Source organism: Dromiciops gliroides, chromosome 3 (genome assembly GCF_019393635.1).
Source record: "Dromiciops gliroides isolate mDroGli1 chromosome 3, mDroGli1.pri, whole genome shotgun sequence".
In the NCBI taxonomy this organism is placed as follows: Eukaryota; Metazoa; Chordata; class Mammalia; order Microbiotheria; family Microbiotheriidae; genus Dromiciops; species Dromiciops gliroides.
The window spans coordinates 503,371,265-503,395,291 of record NC_057863.1 but is presented as its reverse complement, the minus strand read 5'-3'; the positions used below and the strand labels follow the sequence as shown (position 1 = coordinate 503,395,291).

At 44.0% G+C, this 24,027-nt stretch overlaps 1 protein-coding gene across 3 annotated transcripts in view; it reads right to left on the bottom strand.

The window, feature by feature from the left end:
- KIRREL3 (kirre like nephrin family adhesion molecule 3) overlaps positions 1–24,027 on the bottom strand; it is a 781,754-nt gene that overhangs the window by 34,465 nt on the left and 723,262 nt on the right. For all 3 annotated transcript variants that reach the window (XM_043996444.1, XM_043996445.1, XM_043996443.1), the window contains exons 7-8: positions 18,137–18,287; positions 7,495–7,600 (exon numbers count right to left, since the gene is read on the bottom strand). In XM_043996444.1, the coding sequence (XP_043852379.1) occupies positions 7,495–7,600; positions 18,137–18,287 (257 nt within the window). The remainder of the gene's footprint in view (positions 1–7,494; positions 7,601–18,136; positions 18,288–24,027) is intronic.

Sequence of the window (24,027 nt, the reverse complement as noted above, 5' to 3'; positions counted from 1 at the left end):
CGTACCTACTTTGCAGGGTTCTTGCGAAGATCAAATGAGATAATATTTGTAAAAGCACTTAGTACAGTGCCTGGCACATTCCCTTCAATCAGCTCCCTCTGCTCCTAGGCAGGGTGGGCTTCTGGTTCCTGGAAGGCTTCTTGGCTTCCTAGAAGACCCTTCCCCTTCCTCAGCCGCTGGACACTGACTAGATCATCCTTTTCTGAGTGGGGATTGATTTAGAGGTAGAGGAAGGGGCTTCTCTGGCCAGCAGAGATAAGCATTGGACTGGGTTGATTGGAAGCACATCCTTCTGGGAGGGACCAGCCCTGGAGTCTCTGAGAATGGGCAAGGGGGCACTTACATCAGCCCAAGAGCTCTTACAAAGCTACCTTCTTTCTAGGGGATACACTCAGTGGTTTAGCTTTTCCACTGTTGAGCAATCTGTACCTTTTAGTCAGGTAAATTTCATCTGTGATCTAACCTAACTCCCTTGGGCTGCACTTATACCCTTTTTTGGGAGGGGGTAAAGATGGAAATAATCTGTTCCCCTCCATCCAACTAAAGATTATTTTGCTTTGCCCTTCTCTCTCTGAAAGGTGACTCAAGTAGAGGGGAAAAGGTTGAGGCAGGATGGTCTTGGCATAGCAGATAGGATATTGGACCCAGAGTCAGGAAGCCTGGGTTCAAATCCTACCTCAGGCATTTATTAGTTGTGTGACCTTGGGCAAGTTACTTAACCTCTCTGTGTACACCTCACTTTCCTAATAAGGACAGTGACAATATCTACCACAGGGTTGTTGGGGGCATGAAAGGAGATAATGTATATGAAAGCACTTTGCAAACCTTAAAACACCACATAAATGTCAGCTATAATCTTCATTATTTTCCCCTCTTCTTGGCTCCTCAGGGGGGCTATTTACCTGGTTTCCCATTCTCTTCTTGTCCACCCCCTGCCCCAAGAGAAACCCGCCCACTTCTCTGCAATACAAGGGAACACCTACACAGCACAGAGAGGTTATAGTCACAAATTAATATTAGGTAACTATTAAGAGCACAATTAATAATAACAATTATGATTTAGTTACAGAGCACACTATCTCTCCCCAAGAGCTTAAGGAGGTTCCTAACATGCTATTATTCATGAGTTATTCATGAATCATTTCAATTCTTATTTTAATTTAATGATCAGACTTCATAGCCAGACAGCACTTGCCCAGTGCTAGGAAATTCTGACTTATCACTTGTTAGAGATCTGTGTCCCACACCTCTTGAAGATGGCCAGAACGGGGTGGGGGTGGGGTGGGGTGGGGGGTGGACTGGAAGGTTGGTTTCCAGGCCAAAGGCTGTGGCAGTTTGGAACAGAGGAGATTTGCATAAGTCCTGTCCATGTCTCTATTCCAGACTGTTGGATTCCCTTGTCTTCCTTAGGTCAGGGCAGGACTTAGGGATAAGTTGCTTGGGCATGATGGGTGGCAGGCAGTGTGGTGTGGGGGAAAGAACACTGGATTTGGAGTCAGAGGATTTGGGTTGAGTTCTTGTTCTTCCACTTACTACCTAAGTGACCTTGGGCAAGTCACTTAACTTTTGGGTCTCAGTTTCCTCATTTGCAAAATGAAGGGGTTGGATGGTGATTACCTCTAAGTTCCCTTTTGACTCCCAATCTAATTTAAATCCAGTTTCTGGGTGAGGAAGGGTGTCCCCATTCCCCAGTCTAGCTCTCTCCTTTGTCCTAACCCAATGTAAATTTAAATACTGTTAAATTCTCTCTCTCTCTCTCTCCTCTCTCTCTTTTTCTCTCTTCTCTCTCTCCTCTCTTTCTCTCTCTTCTCTCCTCTCTCTCTTCTCTCTTGCCTCTCTCTCTTCTCTGTCTCTCTCTCCCCCTCTTCTCTCTCTCTCTCTCTCTCTCTCTCTCTCTCTCTCGCTCTCGCTCTCGCTCTAGCTCTCTCTCTCTCTCTCTCTCTCTCTCTCTCTCTCTCTCTCCTTTCTCTCCCTCTCTATATCTTTCTTTCTTCTTGCTTGCTAGTTTTGCCCTACTATCCTCCCTAAAGGGACCTGCAATGCAAGTTGCGGGGGAAGTAATCAGGGATGGAGGACACTGGGTGGGGAGTGGAGGTACTGAGCCTGGGGTGACTGGGGAGCAGAGATAGTCTGGAGCTGGGTTTGGTGGTAACACAACTCTAGCCTCTTCCGCAAACCTGGCTCTGCTTGGGCTTCTAGCCCTCTTACCCCTGCTCTCAGGCAGCTTTCATTTGTCTTTCATTTTTCCTTTCTTTTCTCCTGTCCCCATTCTATGAGCCCTGAGTTCAGTCAGTGTAGCATTTCCCCCAAACCTGGCAGGAGGCCCAATGAGGGCCTAGTGATTTTCTGTGTTTGCCTGTCATGCAGGGACAGACTTACAATTAGTGCTTCCTGGGGTGAAGGGTGAGTGTGGCAGGAGGCTCTGAGCCCTAGATCTGGTTCTATAACCCAGGTCCTGTTGGGGAGGGCAGAGGCACTCTGTGTATGTGGGTGTCTGTGTCTATTTCTCTGTATGTTTTGTATGACTGGGACCTCTGCTGCCCTCATTAGCACTCATAAGGAGCACAGAGGCTTTGAGTTTCCTTTCTGTTGAATGAATAATAATTCACTATTCATGCTTTGTAGGAAAGGATGGGCTACCATCTTTACCTTCCTTCTTCTGAGAAAGGGAACCAGGCTGGTGCTTCCTTTCCTGAGTGGGGAACCTGAGTCAATGAATGACCAAAAGACCTAACTGAAGGGGAGTTGGAAGGAAGGAAGATGTTTTTGGGTCTCCAGCCTGAGTTTGGGGTTCTAATAGTCAAATGTATAATTGTGGCTGTTATTAGCTTCTCCAGCCAGTACTAGAACAGGTTGCTAATACCATACCAATCTTTAAGTGTCCTCTTGAATAGCTAATAGCTAATAATAATAATAATAGCCAATATTTATATGGTAAATATAGAAATAAATATAGAAATTAAATAACAGTAGCTAATAGCTAATAATAATAGCCAATATTTATATAGTGTTTTAAAATAATGTATTTTATCTGTGCCCTCCTAAAAACCCTGCCAACTAGTTGCTATTATCCTCATTTCAAAGATGAGAAAACAGCCTAAAAGAGTTTAACTTAAGTGACTTACCCATGGTCCTACAACTAGTGAGTGTTTTGAGTCAGAATTTGCACTCAGGGCTTCATAACTGCACTGCCTCATGTTACCTATCTGCCCTCTAATTAGTGTTTCATAAGACTTCTGGGGAGGGGAGCCAGTGGGGATCAACCTCTTGAGGTACTCAGTCTTAAACTCTCTGGGGGAGGAGGGGATCTAAATTTTCCAGGGACAAACTCAGCTCACCCTAAGACCATCCCTAATTCCTTCTTCCTTAGCTCTTTTCTCTCTTCCTTCTCTCCTTCCCTTCCCTTTCTCCCTCTTTCCCCATCCTCTTTCTTCTTTTACCTTCTCCCAAACAATTTGTACCTGCTCCACCTAAGAACATAGGATATAGCCTGAGCAGATAAGAATACATAACTCCTTTGCATCTCATAGCTTGGAGGTGAAAACAGAGCCTTCCCCACCCCCTCCAGATAATCAGATAAAGATTAGTAATTGTTATCATAATGATGAGAGCAACTAATATCGGTATGGTGTTTTACAGTTTATAAAGTGTTTTTACATACATTATCTCATTTGATACTGAGTAAGGAGTAATTAAACACTCACTGAGGCAGAGAAACAATATTGAGATATGAAGGCACAACAGAGATAGGAGTAAAACCCTTTTCCCTTCAAGCTACCTCACCCTCTTCTTTTACCCTCTTTCCCTCTGCTCCTTCCATTTCCTCTTCCTTCCTCCCTCCCCATCTACTTACTACCTCCTCTCTCCATTTCTCAACTTAAACCATTCCCAATCAATGCTTCATTTGGTCTGAGCCAATATAAGAGGATTAATTATTTATATCAGCAGAAACAAAAAAAAAGCTTAGTGTGTCATAAGGCACTCAGCTTCAAGTAGCACCCAGCTGGTTCTCCTGCCCCACTAAATCAGGGCAGAAAATGGCATGGGGTGGGGCCACAGAGAACAGAAGCAGAGACTGACAGCAATGGAGGGAGTGCAAGGGACCCGAGTCTCTGCAAACTCAGCTTAGTGGCCTGGAATCCTGGAGCCTTTCTTTGGCTACCTTTGGGCTATTCTGGTCATCCCGAGGTGGGTGGCTTTACCTGTGCCAACAGTAACAGGTCCTGGAATGCCCAGCTGCCTGACAACAGACCCAAGTTCTGTGGCAGCAAAGGTCTGTAGGCACCACTAACACATATAGCGCGTACTATGTGCCAGGCACTGTGCTAAGCATTTTACTATTCTCATTTGATTCTCACAATCACTTTACTAAGGTAGGTGCTCTTATCTTCCCATTTAACAGATGAGGAAACTGAGGTTGAGAGAGGTTATGGGGTTACATAAGTAAGTGTCTGAGGTGGGATCTGACCTCAGGTCTTCCAGATTTCAAGTTCAGGCTCTTACCCACTCAATCCCCCACCTCTAATGACAGAGGAGAAGGGAAATCAGAGGTCAGGGTGAGATCCAAATCAACATCCATAATCCTTCTAAATTGGGGTAAAGCTTCCTGCGTTTCTTGCAGTCTGAATTTGTCTGATTTCAGGAGGTCTCACCAGCCTAGTGAATGGATGTGAGGACTGATAAATGGGGGGAGGATATGAGTGGGGAGGTGGTACTAACCAGGGTCATGTTTAAGTAATGAGGCTGTCTTATCAACTGGAATTTAACAACAACAACAACAACAACAACAACAACAACATTAACAGACTTTTTTTTTACTCCTTTATATACTTCATTTCATTAAAACCATACAACAACCCAGGAGCTAAGGCTATTTATTATTAGACTCATTTTGTAGATGTGAAAGCTAAGTCTCTACTGAGGCAGCTAAGAGGAGTAAGGAAGCCCTGAATTCAAATCTAGACACAAGATACTTTTTAGTTATAAGATCCCAGGCAAGTCACAGACCCTGATCTAATAAGAGCTCACATTTCCATAGCTATTTAAGGGTTACAAAGCTTTTCCCTCACAGCAATCCTATGAGATAGGTGACACAAATATGATTACTCCCATTTTCTAGATGGGGCAACTGAGTGAGATTCAGAGAGTTATAGTGACATAGCTAATTACGTATCAGAAATGTCTCCTGCCTCCAAATCACATGTTTTTTTTTATTAGCCTTTCAAGGGAATCAGGGAACTTTCGTATTGGAAGGGATCTTAAAAGGTTGACTTTTCTGTCCTTTTTTAAAAGTTGCATTCAATATTTTTGCTTCACTCTTCACATACTTCAGTGGTAGAGGGCCCTAGGGAATAGAGGCTATTTATAAAGCACATGATTGAGACTATGGGTCAGTGGATCTGAGGATAGCCACCCTCCTGAAGAACTAGGGGGCTCAGGTGTAAGGCTGGGTCACCATAGAAATGCCAGGACTGTCTGGCCAAGCCAACATTAGATGCTTCCAGGATAATTGGTGAAGATACTGCACATGTAGTAGCATATATGTAAGGTATACTTTGAATGCAACTCGAATATAGGTGCAATTTATTACATACCTGCATACCACTGTTTCCTCTGTCTGTGACCTATGTGTGTATAAACTTGGAAATATTTCCAAATATAAGACATTATACAATGTTTATATTTTTATCTGTTACTGGTACAATTTTCAGGGGATAGTAAATTTTTTATGGGGGTGGGATATAATAGGTTCAACAGGGAAAGGATTACAATTCTCAGGATGCCTGAACCCCGAGTACAAGTGTTGTTGGGAGGAAAGCAAAGATTCCATTTCCCATGAGTGTGTGTCCGTAGAGCAGCTGTTGGTTGGAGGGATGGAGGCTTCTGGGAAGAGAGGGAAAGAACAGAAATCTCTTCTGGGTTTTTAACCAGGCTGGATATAGAAGGATAAATCTAGGCAGTGGGCATATGACAATTGATGCTGGGTGAGTGGCAAATGAAGGCTGAGGCAAACTAAGCTGAGAGATGCAAGGATACATGGAGACAGGCTACATCCTGGGTCCCAATCAAAGACTTGAGTGTTTGGAAGAACTTGATTCCAAATCCTTGGTGGAGGTCTGGGGGTGTGGAGGTGTGGGGTGGGGTGTTGGGATCATAATTATTTGGTAATGTGGTCTGAGATTGTTTTCTGTTGCTTTATTATTCATTTCTGTTGAAAAGTTTTACCATTTTAGTGCTGCCCTTTGTCTTTTAGTGTGATGAATAACTAAATTCCTAACCATGAGTCTGCTGGACCCACATAGACCCTGGGGTTCATACTTCTTCACTCCCCAGTTTAAAAATAGAAATATCTGAAGTTAACTCAAATCTATTTTTATCCATGAGGCACACATATACTTGAACAAATGTACACATACAGAAATGTATCTGAGTGTGCATAGTTGTCTACAAATCAAAGCTGACATAACCTGGAAAGCCCACAATGCAATCCTTTATCATTCTATCAGTTTCATGTATGTTCCATGAAAGGTCAGGCTTCCAAGTATGAATCATATTGGTTCCTCTAGGCTCTTCCCGCCCCATCTCTGGACACCCCTCTCCACCTTGTGCTCTTGAGAGATAGGGACAGCTAAAGTCATATTCCCTTATTTAATTATAGAGCTTTAAGATTCCCAGAGTACACCCAAGGCTGGTATTCAGCATGGTATTTTCTTTTTCTTTTCTTTTCTTTTTTTTTTTTTTTGCAGGGGATTCAGGGTTAAGTGACTTGCCCAAGGTCACACAGCTAGTAAGTGTCAAGTGTCTGAGGCTGGATTTGAACTCAGGTCCTCCTGAATCCAAGGCCAGTGCTTTATCCACTGCGCCACCTAGCTGCCCCCAGCATGGTATTTTCAACCATGGTATTTCCAACCAACCTTCCCTGAGTCCAATGTCTGTCTGTCACATATCTTATAGTGTAAAACGTGAGATAAGGGCAAAGTTGTACTGCAGCCAGCTCAAACTCAAGAGAGCTGCTTGTTAAATTTTCAATGTGATCATTTCATCTCAGAAATGGCAAATGCTGATTTGTAATCAGGGCTTTATTTATTGTTTTGTTGATTGTCTAGACTTAAGAATATGATTTAGAAAATGTTAATACTGCAGATTAAACTTTAAAGTGTGCCCTGGGTACCTGTTCTTTCCCTGATTATTAAACATTTACCAGCACATCCTTGGGCAGAGATCACCTTTATCTGCCCAGGAGATGGTATGTGTGTGCATGATATATGCATGTATACACACATATACACACATGTATACATACATATATGCGCATGACACACACACATATACATATATACACACATATATATATACATACATACATACACACACACACACACACACACATATATATATATATATATATATATATATATATATATATATATATATATATATATGTTTGGAGGGAACAGGTGGGTCTTGCCCAGATGACCAGGTGGCAGCTCTTACCTGTACTGGGTGACTGCTGGGTTGGCCTTTGCAGAACAGTGGAATTTGACATCATTATTTTCCAGCACTGGCTGTGGCTCCACAGACAGATTGACAAGGGGTGGATCTGCAGAGACAAGAATATAGTTAGATTTGAAACAAAAGGAGTAGTGGCTGCCACATGTGAGAGTCCAGGATGGAGAATCCTTCTTTGCAGGAAGGATCTATGAGCCTGGGATTTAACAGCTGGAAGCATCTGTGCAGCTGCTGCTCCAGCAGCTCCAACATGACTGAAAAGACCCCCTTGTAGTGCACAAGAAGGATGATCCTGGTGGGAAATCAGGACCCTTTCTTAGCAGAAATGAGCTTAGGGGCTTGGCATTTAGATAGAAACTTTGGTCAGGAACTCGCAGCTTTTATGAATCCTCTGGGTCAGCATTGCCTGTCCATATCCTGACTTTTTAGGAAGAATGGCTCCCTTCCAAAAATGGAGTGTGTGTGAGTGTGTGTGTATGTGTGTGTGTGAGTGTGTATGTGTGTGTGTGAGTGTGTGACTGAATGAACCCTGAGCCTCATTTAAAGGCAAACTTCTTGCCTTTGAAATGCCTAACATCTCCTGGTATAATCAGTTTGGTGCATCTGTTGACTTGCAAGTGCCATTTACGCCCTTTCATCAGGCTAATCATCTCCACTGGGTCCTTATTGGTGTCACAGGGCTCTTAGCTCCCTGAACTGCCTAGAGAATGTTCTTTTTCTATGATATAAGCAGTCAAACTTTGGAGTGTTGAGTGGGATGGGGATACACACACACACACACACACACACACACACGGCAAGAAAGAAAGACTTCAGGCAGACAGTAAAAGCAAAAGGTTTGTTGTCCAGTTGTATCCAATTCCCTGTGACCCCATTTGGGGTCTTCTTGGCAAAGATTCCAGAGTAGTTTACCATTTCCTTCTCCAGCTCATTTTACAGATGAGGAAACTGAAGCAAACAGGGTTAAGTGACTTGCCCAAGGTCACACAGTAAGTATCTGAGGCTGGATTTAAATTTGGGTCTTCCTGATTCCAGACCTGGCACTCTATCCACTGTGTTATCTAGTGGCTGCCCTGTCTCCTCACAAAGCAAGAGGACCTTAGTGGAAAACATGATGGATTTGGAGTCAAAAGGCCTGACTTCAAATCCCACTCCCACCATTTTCTACCTGCTCCAGCTCTAAATTCATGGTTCCAAGAAAGAGAGAAGGGAGTAGAGTAAAAAGGATGGAGAAGCAATGAGAGATAAGCCATAACGAGAGAGAGAGAGAGAGAGAGAGAGAGAGAGAGAGAGAGAGAGAGAGATTAAGATAGAGAAATAGATTTAAAAGCTATGTAGATGGAATTAAAGTCAGAAAAATAGGACCCAGAGAGCCAGAGGAGGACCAAAGTATCTACTCTTGAACCAGAAAGAAAACAAATGATTGTCCATCCTCGGCTGGTCAGTCACTCTCTCTGCACCTGTCTTTGTCTCACTTTAGATCTCTGGGTCCTACTTCTCTGACTTTGACAATTCACATTCACATAGCACTTCAGGCTTTACCAAGTGCTTTCTTTGCAACAATGCAGTAAATATGTAGTAACAGTTTCATTTCCATGTCATAGAAGTAGAAACTGAGGTACAGTGATTGGCCTATGGTTACAGTGATCAGGTGGGTGAGGGTAGTGTGGTACCCACAGATGAGCTAGATTTCTTTTCCCTCCTCACAGGTTAATTTCTGGCAAGCAAGCTTGAAAAATGACTGAGATGTCAGGTCATGGGATGTGATTTTGTTCTTAATTAAACAAAACAAAATAGTTATGTTGATGCTCTTTTGATTTTAACATCATTATCATTTTTATTGACTCCCCCCCCCCAGGACCACATTTGTTATAAATAAGTATGATAAAATACAACAAACGGGCTTATTATGTCAGAAAATGTATGCCTAATGAAGCCTAGTCTTCAGGACCTTAGAGCATTGCTGCCCACCCTTGCTTTGTTTCACAGTTAACTAGGCAAAGACTCAAAGAGCTCAACTTAGATCTCATTTTGTCCAATTTGCTCATTTCAAAGATGAGGAAACTGAGGCTCAATGAGTTTGAATTGACTTGCCTAAAATTACATGGTCACTCAGTGGGAGACAGGTAATTAGAACCGTGTCCTGATTTCTAGCCTAGCTTCCTTTCTGCTACACCAAGATACCTCTTCTTGGAAAGTCCCATTCTGTTCATATCCACTGTCCCATGGGAGAAGCAGGGCCCCTATCATCTGTTTTTTTTTTTAGTGAGGCAATTGGGGTCAAGTGTCTGAGGTCGGATTTGAACTTAGGTCCTCCTGAATCCAGGGCCAGTGCTCTATCTACTGCGCCACCTAGCTGCCCCTGGCCCCTATCATTCTGAGGAAGCTATTGGGGGGTGGCAATGGGTGACCTGGGGTGGGGCAGCCCTATACATCATCCCTCAGTTTTAGGTGGAGTTTATTCCAGTTGCCTTGTCTATCTATCCCAGCAGTCGGGCTATCTCCTAGTGTTGTCCAAAGATAGACCACTTTGGGGATGGGTAAAGAGTCAACTCACCCAGAGCTGTGAGCCCAGGAGCTGTGTGAGGAAATATTTATGCTGGGACTACATGGTGTGGGTGACTATGGGCAACTGGGGAAGACATTGGGATGTGGGAGAGGAGAGTGGGGAGACCTAGCTCCCTGATTAGCAGGGGGTGAATCACCCTGGAGGAACTCTCTTCCCTTCCTCTCTTCCTATTTTCCCTACTTCCCCCTGACTCTGGCTGGGGACTATTTACCCTGGAAGGTGTCTGCCACCCGAGATGCCAACCCACCTGTCTTTTCGTGGAGAATTATGAGGCAAATTATAGGTATTTGCAATTTACTCTAATCTCATTTTAAAATGTGTAATTCAAATGACAATAAAGACAAGTATAGTGACGAATACCGATGAGAGCAGTACATACACATAACCAGCCTAGATTGGCGCAGGCTCTCCCAGGCCCCTTGCCGCCTTCTGACTCTGCCCTATCATTACTCAACAGCAGCTAATCACCTTCCTTTGTTAAGTATGAATCATGAGCCTCCTCATTGGGATATGCCTCGCCCATATGTGATTTGGGGCTTTGATAGAGAATTCCTCCCTACTTACATGGAGACCCAGAGACTGAGGGCTTGGAGTCTTGATGTCCCCAACCCAACCCTGTCACCGCCCCAACAGGGGTGGGGTTGTGATGGGCAAAAGCTTAATAACTGATGCATTAATAATTATTATAATAAACCAAAATATATGTTGCATTAGTGAACCAATGATGACTTGTTATGGTAATTGCAAGAATGAGATTGCCTGATTTAATCCTATTGAAAGCAAGTACTGTGTAAATGTGTTCGTTAGTCTGAATTCAAGAATCTTCTGGGAAGCTTTTCCTGCTTCTCCCTTCCCCCCTGCTGAAATTGCTGTGATCCCTTTTCTCTTAGACACCACGCAGCATTCTGTTTGTGTTTTCCTTATGTACTTAACCAGTGATCATTTTGTACTGTACTTATTTGTGTGTATGCTATATCTTTCTACTACTCTATAAGGTCGTTGAGGGCAGTCACCCAGTTTTATGGCTTCATTTACTCTTTTGTGTGTGTGTGTGTGTGTGTGTGTGTGTGTGTGTGTGTGAGGCAGTTGGGGCTAAGTGACTTGCCCAGGGTCACACAGCTAGTAAGTGTCAAGTATCTGAGGCTGGATTTGAACTCAGGTCCTCCTGAATCCAGGGCCAGTGCTCTATCCACTGCGCCACCTAGCTGCCCCTATTTACTCTTTTAATTGTACCTCTCAAGGGCCTGGCATGGTGTTCTATGCACAGGAAGAAATTAATGACTATTTTTTGCAGCTGAAATTTGAAGGATCCAAATAAGAACTATGTGAATGCGTTTGTTAATCTTTATGAAAGGTATCAATAGAAAGAAGATTGAAGTTAGGAAAAGAAAAGATGGAACTAGACTCAAAATCACTTCCCCTCATCTCATCTCAGTTAAGATACCCAAAACATCTTTGGAAAAGTATAGTCGATTGTTATGGAACCGCCATCTTGGGTTAGGCCAATGGCTTCTAATCCTGAGGATGCCTGGGCCTTCCTGTGCCAGGGCTGAGATGTTGAGAAACTAAGGGTCAATCAAGACCCTGGAGGTGCATCAGTCATTAGAAACTAGGCAATTCAGGCCCCAGTCATAGAAAAGGCATTGTTTAGACAGGGATAGAACTTTTGGAGTTCAGATCTGGAAGCAGAAGAATTGTTGGGGTGTCTACTTGTGGACTCTCCCGGCCACCAGGTTCTCACTCCCCTTCCTGCACTTCATGTTCCAGTTAAGCTGGTCTTCTCTCTGTTCCTCACACACACACAGTACTCATCTCCCATCTCCATGCCTTTGCATTGGCTGTCCCGTATGCCTGGAATGTATTCCCTTCTCACCTCTGTGTAATAGAATCCTTCACTTCCATCAAGACTCAAACTTAAGCATTGTCTTCTCCACAAAGCCTTTCAGGATCCCCCTTGTGTCCTCTATCCCTATCTTGTATTTTTCTCCCCTCATAGAATGTAAGGATCATTTCACTTTTGCATTTGCATTTTTGGCTCCTAGCATCTTGCCTGGCACATGGTGGTCACTTAATGAATGCTTGTTGATCAACTGATTGATTAATTTGATTTGTTTCACAATCTACTCCATTGCATCATCCTCTCCCTCTCCATGGTTACCCTGACCAGCATTAATACCCTGCCTCTTAGGCTCCTCCTTTCTCCAGTCTCCCGATTGCTTGAATTCTTCCTAATTCTGGAAGGTCTTCCTGAGCTGTGATTCCCTCTGCACTGAGTTATCTTGGTAAGATTTGCAGTCACACCTAGTGCTCTGAAACACCTTGACCCCTCTCCTTTTTTCCTTCCCAAGGTGCAGAATATGAATTTTCAGGCTCCTGCCAGGCTCTAGTGGTATAAATAGTTTATGGCATATCCAACTATTAAACATGATTTTAATCCCACTTGTGATGTTGGCTGCATAACTCACAGGAGGGCAGCTTTGATGTAGCTGGTGGAACCCAAATCACATGGAGCAGATGTTATAACTGTGAGTCTGTTAGTGTTTTCATCAGCAAGGGCTTACATTGGAAGGGTGGGTGGTGTTTTCTGGAGGGGGACGAGGGATGTATTTTGGAGAGAGTAGGAGGAGGGTTGACTTTCTGACTCAGCAATTTTGCTGAACATCCTTTTGAGGCTTGGCAGCTGGATGCAGTGTTCAGATGTGGTAAGGTATTGGGGGGGTGTTGTGCATTCTCTCCCATTAGTCAATCTTGGGGCTTTGTCTTCCGTTGGGGTAACATATAAAGACCAAGGGAAACAAACAGATAAACAAACACACATGGTTTTCTTGAGTTCAGACGTTTCTTTCTCCTTGGTTAACTAGGAACAAACATAGAAATTTACAAAGGCAGCGCTGATCTAGTTCCTGGTCTCCTTGCTGACTGTTAGATGAGGAGTTTAGGAAGGGAAAGAGTAAGTGGGAGGTGTTTGTGAGTTCAAGAGTGTGTGCATACAGTTGTACCTTTACACACATGTGTGTATGTGTATGTGTGCATGTGTGAGAAGAGAAGATTTGGGAAGAGGAGACACAATAGCTGTCTTCAAGTATTTGAAAGACTGTCATATGGGATTATGGGATTAGATTAATTCTGCTGGGGGGGGCAGCTAGGTGACGCAGTGGATAGAGCACAGGCCCTGGATTCAGGAAGACCTGAGTTCAAATCCAGCCTCAGACACTTGACACTTACTAGCTTGTGTGACCCTGGGCAAGTCACTTAACCCTCATTGCTCCACCAAAAGAAAAAAAACAAAGATTAACTCTGCTTGGTGGTGGGGTGCAGACCAGGAAAAATGAGGGGCAATTGCAGAGAGATGAATTTTGCCCTGATGCCAGGAACACCTCTCTAATAGAGCTGTCGAGAAGTGCAATGGGGGGCCTGGAGAGGTGGTGGGCTCCTTGGCTTGGAAGGCTTTGAACAGAGGTTTGATGACTACTTGCTGGGTTTACTATGGCAGAGATTTCTGTCATGTCCTATCTGGACAAGATGGCGGCTGAGTCCTTCTAACTCTGAAATTCTGTGAGTTTATAATTCTGAATGAGGGTGAGCGCATTAAGGTCAAGACTGGTAAAAGACCTCCTTGCCAGGGGTCCCCTAGGCCTTCTTCCTCTTGGACAGATTAAAATCTCTAAACTGTGGTTGTTTCAACCTGGTTTGAGATGGCTGCTACTCCTGCCATTAGTCAGTCAGTAAGTCACCCCATGTGTACAAAGAAAGGCAGACTTGGTGTGTGTGTGGGTCAGGGTTAGACATCTCAACTAATTCTGGAAGAAACCAGGCCAGTGGGTAGTTTTGATGGGCTAAGGCTTCTACTGCTCTTTCTCACCTAGGGAAAAATACAAAAGGTACCCATCACTGTGCTAGTGCCTGACTGACCTGGGACACCTGACTGACCCCTAAGAATGTCCCCCTTCTCCCTTCCTTCACAAACATGACACCCCAACAATGGGGATATTTTGGGCATTGGCACTATCTTTATCTACCGTGGAATCTAGGGAGCAGCAGGTCACTGCTTTGGGTTAAATCCTATGGTTCTGTGGTTCTTAAATGTCATAAGGTTTCATGAACAGGCTGAAGGCTTGTCTCTGTGGCCTATGGTCCCAGGAGGTTCTCCAAAGAAGGTCTAAGTACTTATGGTGTAGGTCTGAGAAGTCAGATCACCTGGGTTATAACCCCCACTTTGACCTCCAATCCTCAGTCCAGCTGACTGGACTCATCTTTTACTATAGTCTTAGTGGTGGTGGGAGTAGGGTAGGGCAATGATCCTTACTTGGAAATCTGTGGGCATACCGAAACCTGGCAGTAGCATCCCCCCTAACCACTGCCTTCTCCAGTCCTATGAAGCATCTGTCATCTGGGCCACCCGGTTAAACTGATCATCTCATTAGAGCGCATTTAGACAAACAGTCTTTTAATAGTCGGATGGGCTATTATGATGATGGTGATCTTGTTTATGGGGGAGATTCTCCTCATATGATGGATAATGGGTTGGAGCTGAAGCCCTGCTGCTTTTCAGTGCGTCTTCCTCCCAGAGCCGCAGCTGCCAGCTCCTAGAGGCTTGTATGTATAGTATCTGGGAAAGAGAAGTGGAATTGGAAGACCTGGGTTCAAACCCCAGCTCTGCTACTTCCTTGGCTAAACGACCTTGCGGAAATCCCCTCACGTCCCCGGCCCTTCCTCTAGAAAATAAGGATCCCTTGGATTTCTTCTGGCCTTAAATCTTAGGATTCTCTATTTCTTTTTCTTTTTTAAAAAAAAAACACATTTTTTTTCAGGCAATGGGGGTTAAGTGACTTGCCCAGGGTCACATAGCTAGTAAGTGTCTGAGGCCAGATTTGAACTCAGGTACTCTCTAATCCAGGGCTGGTGCTTTAACCACTGTGCCATCTTAGCTGCCCCCAGGATTCTCTATTTCTTAAACCCAACCAAGGTGGGGCTTAAACCCAACCAGGGGCTATGAAGGAGGGAGGGATGGCTCTGGGGACATTCTTTGTAGCCGGGAAATGAGGTGCTATCATCTCCTGCTTGCTCTTTTGACAAGGTTTAACTTGAGGCTCAATGGGGATCATTCGTTTTGGGTGGAGGAATCTCTGTCCTTTGGCATTTAAGGCTTTTTTACTATGTGGCTCCTTCCTACCTTTCCAGTTGTCTTACATGTTTCTCCCCTTCACAAGTGCTAAGTTTCAGCTGAACTCACCCACTTCCTGCTCCCTGCATAGGACAATCCACCCCATTCCTTTGTATTGCCTAAGTGCTCTCCCCTTCACCTCTACTTCTCAGAATCCCTGGTTTCCTTCAGGATGCAGCACAAACTCCCCCTTGTACAGGAGACTTTTCCTAATCCCCTCAGCAACTAGAGTCTCCTCTCCAAGGTTACCTCCCATTTACTCTGTATGTATCTCATACATTCTTATTGATATACATCTTGTTTCTCTCATGAGAGTGTAAGCTCCTGACGGGCAAGGACTATTTTTTTCTTTCCTTTTTTATGTATTCCAAATGCACACTGTCTGGCGCATACAGCGTAAGTATTTAATAAATGGAGGTTGGTTGATGGATCGACCAACGATTTAAATGACATCACTAAGGTGGTGTCCGGACTGGAGCATGGATTGGATTTGAGTGAGGCAGAGCGACGCAAAGTTGTCAGCCTCAATCTCTCCTCCAGAAGTCGAGTGGCAAGACATGAGTCAAGATGACTGGCAGTGGCCCAGGATACAGTGGGTGACCTTGGAACTTTTTTTGAAGCTTATTTTTTTCTGTTCAGATATAGGACATTCAATCAATTAATGGCCTCTACTATGTGCCAAAAGCTAAGTGGAGTCATGGTTATCCTTGTCTAGAGAAACAGGTGATCTTTGAAAGCCTTTGATGGATGGTAACAAACCTATGATGGTATGGATGGAAACCCAGACCTCATGTTAGGAAGGAATCTAGAAAGAGAGGATATGAGTCCTGGGTGCCTCCCAGATAGAGTGGGAAGAAAAATACCTAAGTGTCAAGGTAAAAAAACCCATTATGAAGATGGAGCGCCTCTTCTCAGCAGTCAGGCTTCAGTATAAGGCCCAAGCTATGGTATAAAAGAACCAAATGATGTCTACTACAATCTAGAACTCAAGCTATATCTTCTGTCTCTACAGATCAAGTTATGATTTTCATTTTAGGCTTTTTTTGGGGGGGCGTTTGGAAGCAATTGGGGTTAAGTGATTTGTCCAAGAAAATGCAGCTAGTAAATGTCTGAGGTCAGATTTGAACTCAGGTCTTCCTGACTTCAGGGCTGGTGTTCTATCTACTATACCACCAAATTGTGATTTTTCTAGACCAGGTAATGAAAATTCTAGACCTTGGGGGACCCAAGCTGATCTCTACAATGTCTGGAACCTATCTTGTGTCCCTATGGGTCAATTTATGTCAGCACAGGATCTAGAATGGTTCTATGAATTAGAATTGCATAAATTTTAATTCTAGAATTACCTAGAATTTTGATGGCCTAATTGATATTGCTGTCATGAAAAACATGAAAAAGTAGAAGCATTTATATTACAAACAGCAGAAGACCTCAATTTCAACTCTGACTTTGTTATTTTCTAAGTGATCTTAAATAAGTCATCTTCCCTTTCTGACCCTCAGTTATCTGTACAATTGAGGGATTTAGACAAAATGATCTCTGAGAGATGTTCCTGCTCTAAAAGTCTATGATTCGGGGCAGCTAGATAGCACAGTGGATAGAGCACTGGCCCTAGAGTCAGGAGTACCTGAGTTTAAATCCGGCCTCAGACACTGAACACTTACTAGCTGTGTGACCCTGGGCAAGTCACTTAACCCCAATTGCCTCACACACACAAAAAAAGCCTATGATTCTATATTCTAATCTCTTATCTTAACAGTGTCCTTTGGTGGGTTGTTCACTACCACCTGGTGTCATTGTGTCTTAATTGTAGAGGGAAATTACCCAAGAAGGGAAAATATTTCTTGAGTGCTACAAATAAATATTTAATAAACATATCAAGTGATGACAGAAATGTCAAAGGGAACCACCCAGTCAGCTGTGATGAAAATGTCTTATGTTCCTTGAGACTGATTGGCAGTGAACCTTCTTCAGAGTCAACTCTAGAATGAAAAGCTGCATTTCTTCACCTAAGGCAGCTAGGTGGAATAATGGATAGAGTGCCAGGCCTGGAGTCAGGAAGATTCATCTTCCTGAGTTAAAATCTGGCCTCAGATACTTACTAGCTGTGTGACCCTAGGCAAGTCACTTAACTCTGCCTTCATTTCCTCATCTGTAGAATGAGCTGGAGAAGGAAATGGCAAACCACTCCAGTATCTCTGCCAAGAAAACTCCAAATGCGGTCTTGAAGAGTAGAACAACAACAACAACAACAATTTCTTCCCCTGTTCCAGATCCTCTCTGTGGTTCATGGGAACAAACTAGGAGAAAATTGCTATAGGGAACTCTACTTCCCCACCAGCTTAGATTCACAAACCCTTTAGATCCCCTTGAAGTGAGTGTGGGGCAACTAGGTGGCGTAATGGACAGAGTGCTGGGCCCGGAGTCAGGGAGAGACATCTTCCTGGGTTCAAATGTGGCCTCAGACATTTACTGGCTGTTTGACCCTGGGCAAGTCATTTAATCCTTGTTTGACTCAGTTTCCTCATTGGTAAAATGAGTTGGAGAAGGACATGGCAAACCATTCTTGTATCTTTGTCAAGAAAATGCCAATGGAGTCAGGAAGAGTCAGACATCACTGAAATGACTGAAAGTATGTGTAATCCACTTTCTTTCCAAAGTGATAGTATGTCTCTCAATTGCAGTCATGTAAATATAGCCCAAACAGCTATTGACCCAGAAACTAGTTTTACCAGTCAGTTCTCTGTATGCAGGAGGTGCATGGGCAGTAAATGTCAATACTGGCCATGGGTAAATTGGGGACAGACTCTTTGTGTGACAGTGAACTAGACTGTTTGGCCTTGCCCTCCTATCTTGCAAGCCTTGGTGCATCCTGGGCACAAAGTAGCACTCACGCTGGATGTCGATAGTGACTGAGGTCTCCTTTCCCCCAGGGATGGCTTTGTTGGTGGCTCGGCACACGATTCGCTGTCCATTTTCCACGTCAGCAGGTGAGACAAAAAGCGTACTCACAATGCTTTCCCGCTTTCCATCCCGAAGCAGGGTCTAGAGAAAAGGAAGACAGGACACTGGTTATTCTAATCTGGAAGCCACGAGGGCTAAAGAAGGGAGAGAGATTGACATGGGTTGTCCCATGTCAGCAGAGATAAGGATGTAGCCTACAGTGTAGGTGGGGAATGTGAAGGAAAGAATTTGGAACTGGAGATTCTGACTTTAAATCCCAGATGTGCAACTTACTAGCTATATGACCTTGGTCAATTCAATTTAATTCAACAAGCTTTTAAGAGCCTACTATGTCCTAGGTAATGAAGATGCAAAGCCAAAAATTAAATTAAAGTTAATATCCTTATTAAGTTTATATTCTACTGGGAAGGCAAGTCAGTTCTTCTCTCTGCACCTCAATGTCCTTACCTGCAAAATGAAGGAATTGGACAAAGTAGCCTTTTAGCTCCCTCCTAGCTCCTGTGATCCCAGGAGCCCTCTCTTCCTTGCCTGGTTGAAAGTCTGACCCATATAAAGATAAAGACAAGACTGCAAAGTCAAACTCTTTATTTGCTGTGAAAACTGGCATTGGTCTGTTTCCACAGTGCGAGAGCAATCAGGGTGACCTAATGGAAACCAGGCAGAAGGCTTACTGAAGAATTAATTGTAGTATACTATGAATTTTCCATTCCTTCTTTTTGCTTTTCCTGGGCCTATGTGTTGGTTTGGGTTCTTGACATTATTTGTGGGTCGTGGACACTGTGGAGAGTCTGGTAAAGTCTCTAGATTGAAATAAAGATGTGCTTTTTTCCATTCAAGTTTACAGATCTCTTGAAATCTATCCATGCATCCGTTGGGGCTACCCAGTCACAGGTTAAGAACCCTTGTGCGGAAGGAACCCCTGAGTCTGGTCTGGCAGAAACTTTGTTTTTTACATCTGTGTCCTAGATTACTCTGTGACCTCTCCCCCTGCCCCAACTAGGGCAATAATTTTAGCATATAACCTAGGAGAAGTGAAGAAGTCTGTGATTCAGGTATACCATACAAGATTGAACCTGATGTTCTCATTGATCATTGTATTCTGCTGGTACACACTGAATAGTGTATGTGTGAAAGGGGATTGGATGGGGAATTGTACTACTGACCCTCTACCCAATCTTTCTCCCACCAAATTCCAATGCACAGCTGGGATATCAAAGCTCTACACTTGCACTGGAATGTACTGTGGACTGACATTCGTATTCTCCTGCCAACCTCACTGAAACAAGAGCTGTAACTAGTAATTCTGTCACCCAGGGCAAGCAATAATACAAATTCAGTTGAGGTTCTATGGGAAGAGAGAGCCCGGACACTGCCTCGTGATGGGGAGAAACAGATGCAGGGATTTCTAGAAGTCACTGCTGGGAAGGCAGTGGCTGGATAGGTTCGTGCCAGGAAAGAACCCACCTTCAGTTTAGCATCTAGGGGAAAGAAGCCCAACATTCGATAGTTTCTTATTTGAATGAATTATTCTTGTTAGCTTGGTGCTAAGGTCAATTGTCCCCTTCTGCTGAACGAGTACAAATGCTATCATTTCTTTCTAAATTTGGGGGCCTTGGGATAAATTCCCTATAACACCATCTTAGTTATTGATCTGATAGAAACAGAGATTCAGAACACTCTCACCACAATTGCTGGTGAACTTTCCTTCCATGTTTCCTTGATTATTCCTCACAGCTGAGTCTTTCAATCTTCATATCAATACCAGCCCTAAAACTACATCATCCTCTTAAATTTGTTGTTCAGTCATTTCAGTTGTGTCTGACCCTTTGTGACTCCATTTGGGGTTTTCTTGGCAAAGATACTGGAGTGGTTTGTTATTTCCTTCTCCAGCTCATTTTATAGATGGGGAAACCAAGGCAAACAGGGTTAAATGACTTGCCCAGGGTCACACAGCTAGTAAGTGTCTGACAATCAGATTTGAATTCAGGTCTTTTTGACTCTAGGGCCAGTGCTTTATCCATGGAACTATCAGTTGCTGCAGTAGCCCATTGGAATTTTAGGTGCATGCTTCTCTTAAAGTTTTGGGAGGGGACTTCAGTTCCTGCTTTTTCCATTATTGTCCCACAGCTGAACCAAGTAATAGAAAGCATAGAAGCAGGTTACACTTTTTGAAAAATGTTAGCAACACCAACCTGATTTGCTCCCTTTACTCTCTCACCTCAGTTTCTCACTTTCTATAAGCTTTTTATCTCTCCAAAGTGCTTTCACTTTCAATATTTTTTGGAGCCTCTGGACCCCCTTGTGAGGTAGGCAGGGCTGCTCTCATCCCCCCATTTGAAAGATGAAGAAGCAGTTAAGTGTCTTGCTACTTACTACCTGTAAATCTGGGACAAGCCACTTAAACCTCTGGGCCTAGTTTTTTTTGTGAGGCAATTGGGGTTAAGTGACTTGCCTAGGGTCACACAGCTAGTAAGTGTTAAGTGTCTGAATCCAGATTTGAACTCAGGTCCTCCTGAATCCAGGGCCAGTGCTCTATCCACTGTGTCACCTAGCTGCCCCCTGGGCCTAGTTTCTTTCTTTCTTTCTTTTTTTTTTTTTGGTGGGGCAATGGGGGTTAAGTGACTTGCCCAGGGTCACACAGCTAGTAAGTGTTAAGTGTCTGAGGCTGGATTTGAACTCAGGTCCTCCTGAATCCAAGGCCGGTGCTCTATCCACTGTGCCACCTAGCTGCCCCCTGGGCCTAGTTTCTTAATACATAACTAGATGCCTGATGAAGAACCCTTCCATTTCTAATACCCTTGTAATTCAATCCAACAAATCCACTGAATTCTTACCATGTGGGGGAAACTGCCCCACTCCCATTTGTTTTGTACTTGGTAGAGATGAAGGGCAGATGGACGTGAAGACTTTAATGTGGTATCCCTTAGCCTACTTCCTTTATCAAATCTCAAGGGATCTTTTTCTTGAATGGGGATGTAATAAAACAGGCCAGGACAACCCTCCTGCCATTAGGTCACCTTATGGAATTTACAAGAGCCAGGCCGATGTCACTACTCCCTTGGTTTCATCCAGGGGAAGCACCTTAGGTGGAGACCTCTATCCCCTAGGCCCTCCAGGGAGGAGAAGTGCCCCATCATTCCATGGGGCTGGCCTGATTAGCCTCCTTGTGGAGGAGGATGAAGAATTGTGGTCTCAGAAGAGCTGAAATGCGGTGGCTGGAGAGGGGAGAACATCACTCAGGCCCAAGCTGGAGCCCAGATCACATTAACACATTTGCTTGGGGCTCCTCAGCAGACAACACATAGGCTATAAATAGCCAAGTGATAATAAGAACAATTTCCTGGATGGAAATAAAACTCTCTGTGTGTGTGTGAGTGTGTGTGTGTGCACGAGCGTGCGTGTGTATGTGTGTTGGTGGGAGGGTGGAAAGGTTGTGTTTTTTTTTTTTCTTTTTCTTCCATTTCTTTTACTTTGCTTTTTCGTTTTGCTAACAAGAGACATTTGCATAAGTTTGACTCTGCCAGGAGTTCCTTCGATTGATCTCTCCTGGATTCTGCAGAGAAGTGGAGAAGGGGCAGGACAGGGTGCTGGTAGGAGTGGAACAATGAGGCCCCAAGCCACTAATTAGGCCCCCGGCTGCTTCTCCCACCCATTGGTGGTTCTCTGCCTTGGAATGATGATTAATGACATATTTACTGTGTCCGGGCGTTTGCTTTTCTGGGAAATAAAAATTCTAGTTCAAGTCTGTTTGTTGCATCTCATTAGAGAAAAAGGGGAGATGTGTTCATTAAACAAGGACAAAGGAGAGAAGGAATGCAACCCAGGAAGAACCTAATCTGCTGATGGCTGCCCCCCACTCACTAAACATACACATTCACACACCTGGCCCTCCCTGGGGACCTCATCTGATTTCCCGAAGTAAGGAGGATGACCCAAAGCCTCTAAAGCACTGCCCCAGAGTGGGTGCAGCAAGATGGAGCCCAGTTGGAAATTTGGCAGGCTGGGATAACTGCAGGATTGTACAAGATCTGTGGGATTTTGTGGGAAGAAAAAACAAGCGACTGGGGCACTTGAAGACTGGGGTTGAGGTGGGGAGGGTGGGGAGAGCCAGAGGCATGCTGTCCGTGGGATTATTCTCTCTTCACTCTTCTTATTTCTTGGCCATTGTCTTTGTTCCTCTTTTTCTTGTCCTTTTCTTCCTTTTGATAAAAAATGGAACCCATGAAAATGAGTTTCAGGAGCCTGTAGGGTAATGCCCCCTTGAAAAAAAGATGACTTGGGGGAGTCATTGTAGCAATACAGAGGAAATTTAGCTGATTTTCATGCGGAGAGATTATCACATGTAATATTATTTTGGATACATGTGCAATCTCCTGGGTTGGTATATTTTTACCACCTAGACATTAAAGTTCAAGAGGAACAGGCCTCCATCTCTTTGGTAGATGCTCCATGGAGATTAGTCAAGGATCACACAGGAGAAGAAGGCAGGGAGTGGTTCTGATATCTGCTGGGGGAAGGAGCTTCCGTCTTTGAAATCATGGAGCTGCCGAAGTACCTGATTTAATATCTTAGAGGTAAAAACCATCGATAACACAAAACCTTCTTTCCTTCTTTACTCTGAGGCATACAATTTCAGGTCTCCAGGAAGTTCCTTTTAGGGATTGCCGGCCTAGTCTGTTCTTCCTTCTTCCTTTCTTCACTTGTCCAATTCTCTCCCCTTTTCTGTCTACTCTTTTCTTTTGTCCTTTTCTTCTCTTTTTTTCTAGTCTCCTCTCCTCTGTACCCTCCTCTCTTTTCCCTTCTTTCATTTTCTGGGAGTGAGTCTGATTCTTGAGGCACCCTAGAGACACAGAGAGGCCACCCTCTGGCTACAGAAAGGTTTATTAGCATGTAAATCAGCTCTGGGTTAGGAAGGGTATTAATTATAAGGCACTAGTTAGGGGATTTCTTATTACTCTGTCATTACTGCACTGTTAGAAGGGCCACACTGCTACAAGGCTGTGACTGCTCCCTCTTTGACCTGTGTGTGTGTGTATTTTAGGTGAGATTATACTGAGCAATTGGGTGTTTTCCTTGAAGTTTGTAGGGTAATCTCCTCCATGAAACCTCTAGCTGCCCCCCCTTCACTCTTGATCTATATGTGGCATCTTATATCAAATGAAATCTTGTGTGTAAATCTTAAAATGCTTGGCAAAAGAAAATGACTATGCTCAGTACATTAAAAAAACCCCTGGGGGGCAGCTAGGTGGCACAGTGGATAAAGCACTGGCCCTGGATTCAGTAGTACCTGAGTTCAAATCCAGCCTCAGACACTTGACACTTACTAGCTGTGTGACCCTAGGCAAGTCACTTAACCCTCATTGCCCCGCAAAAAAACAAAACAAAACAAAACAAAAAAACCCTACTCATGGTTTCGTGTACATCAGGTTAGCTTGCTCAGCTAGACTGAAAGCTCCTTCAGGGTAAGGATCATCTAATAAATATTTCCTTTCTACTACCTCTGGTATTCCTAGAGATAGTTAGGACTGGCTGGGGTCGAGGGACCAAGCGAAACATAAGAGACATCACCAGGACCTGGACCCCAGTTGCTAGACTTAGTTTCCTTAAAGGTTCCTTGTACCTCTGATGCTTTTGAGACTTAGCACTCCCTTCAGGGCCACATGAGGCCAAGGCCATACTTCTCAGCAGAGTCATGAGGCCTAACTGACCCAGGGTATGAGCCAGCAAGGATAAAAGCAGATCCTCCAGCCCACAGTGTGCAGTCTCTCCTCAGGACTCTTCACAGGCTGCCAGGCAAATCTCTCCTTTGGCAATCCCAAAT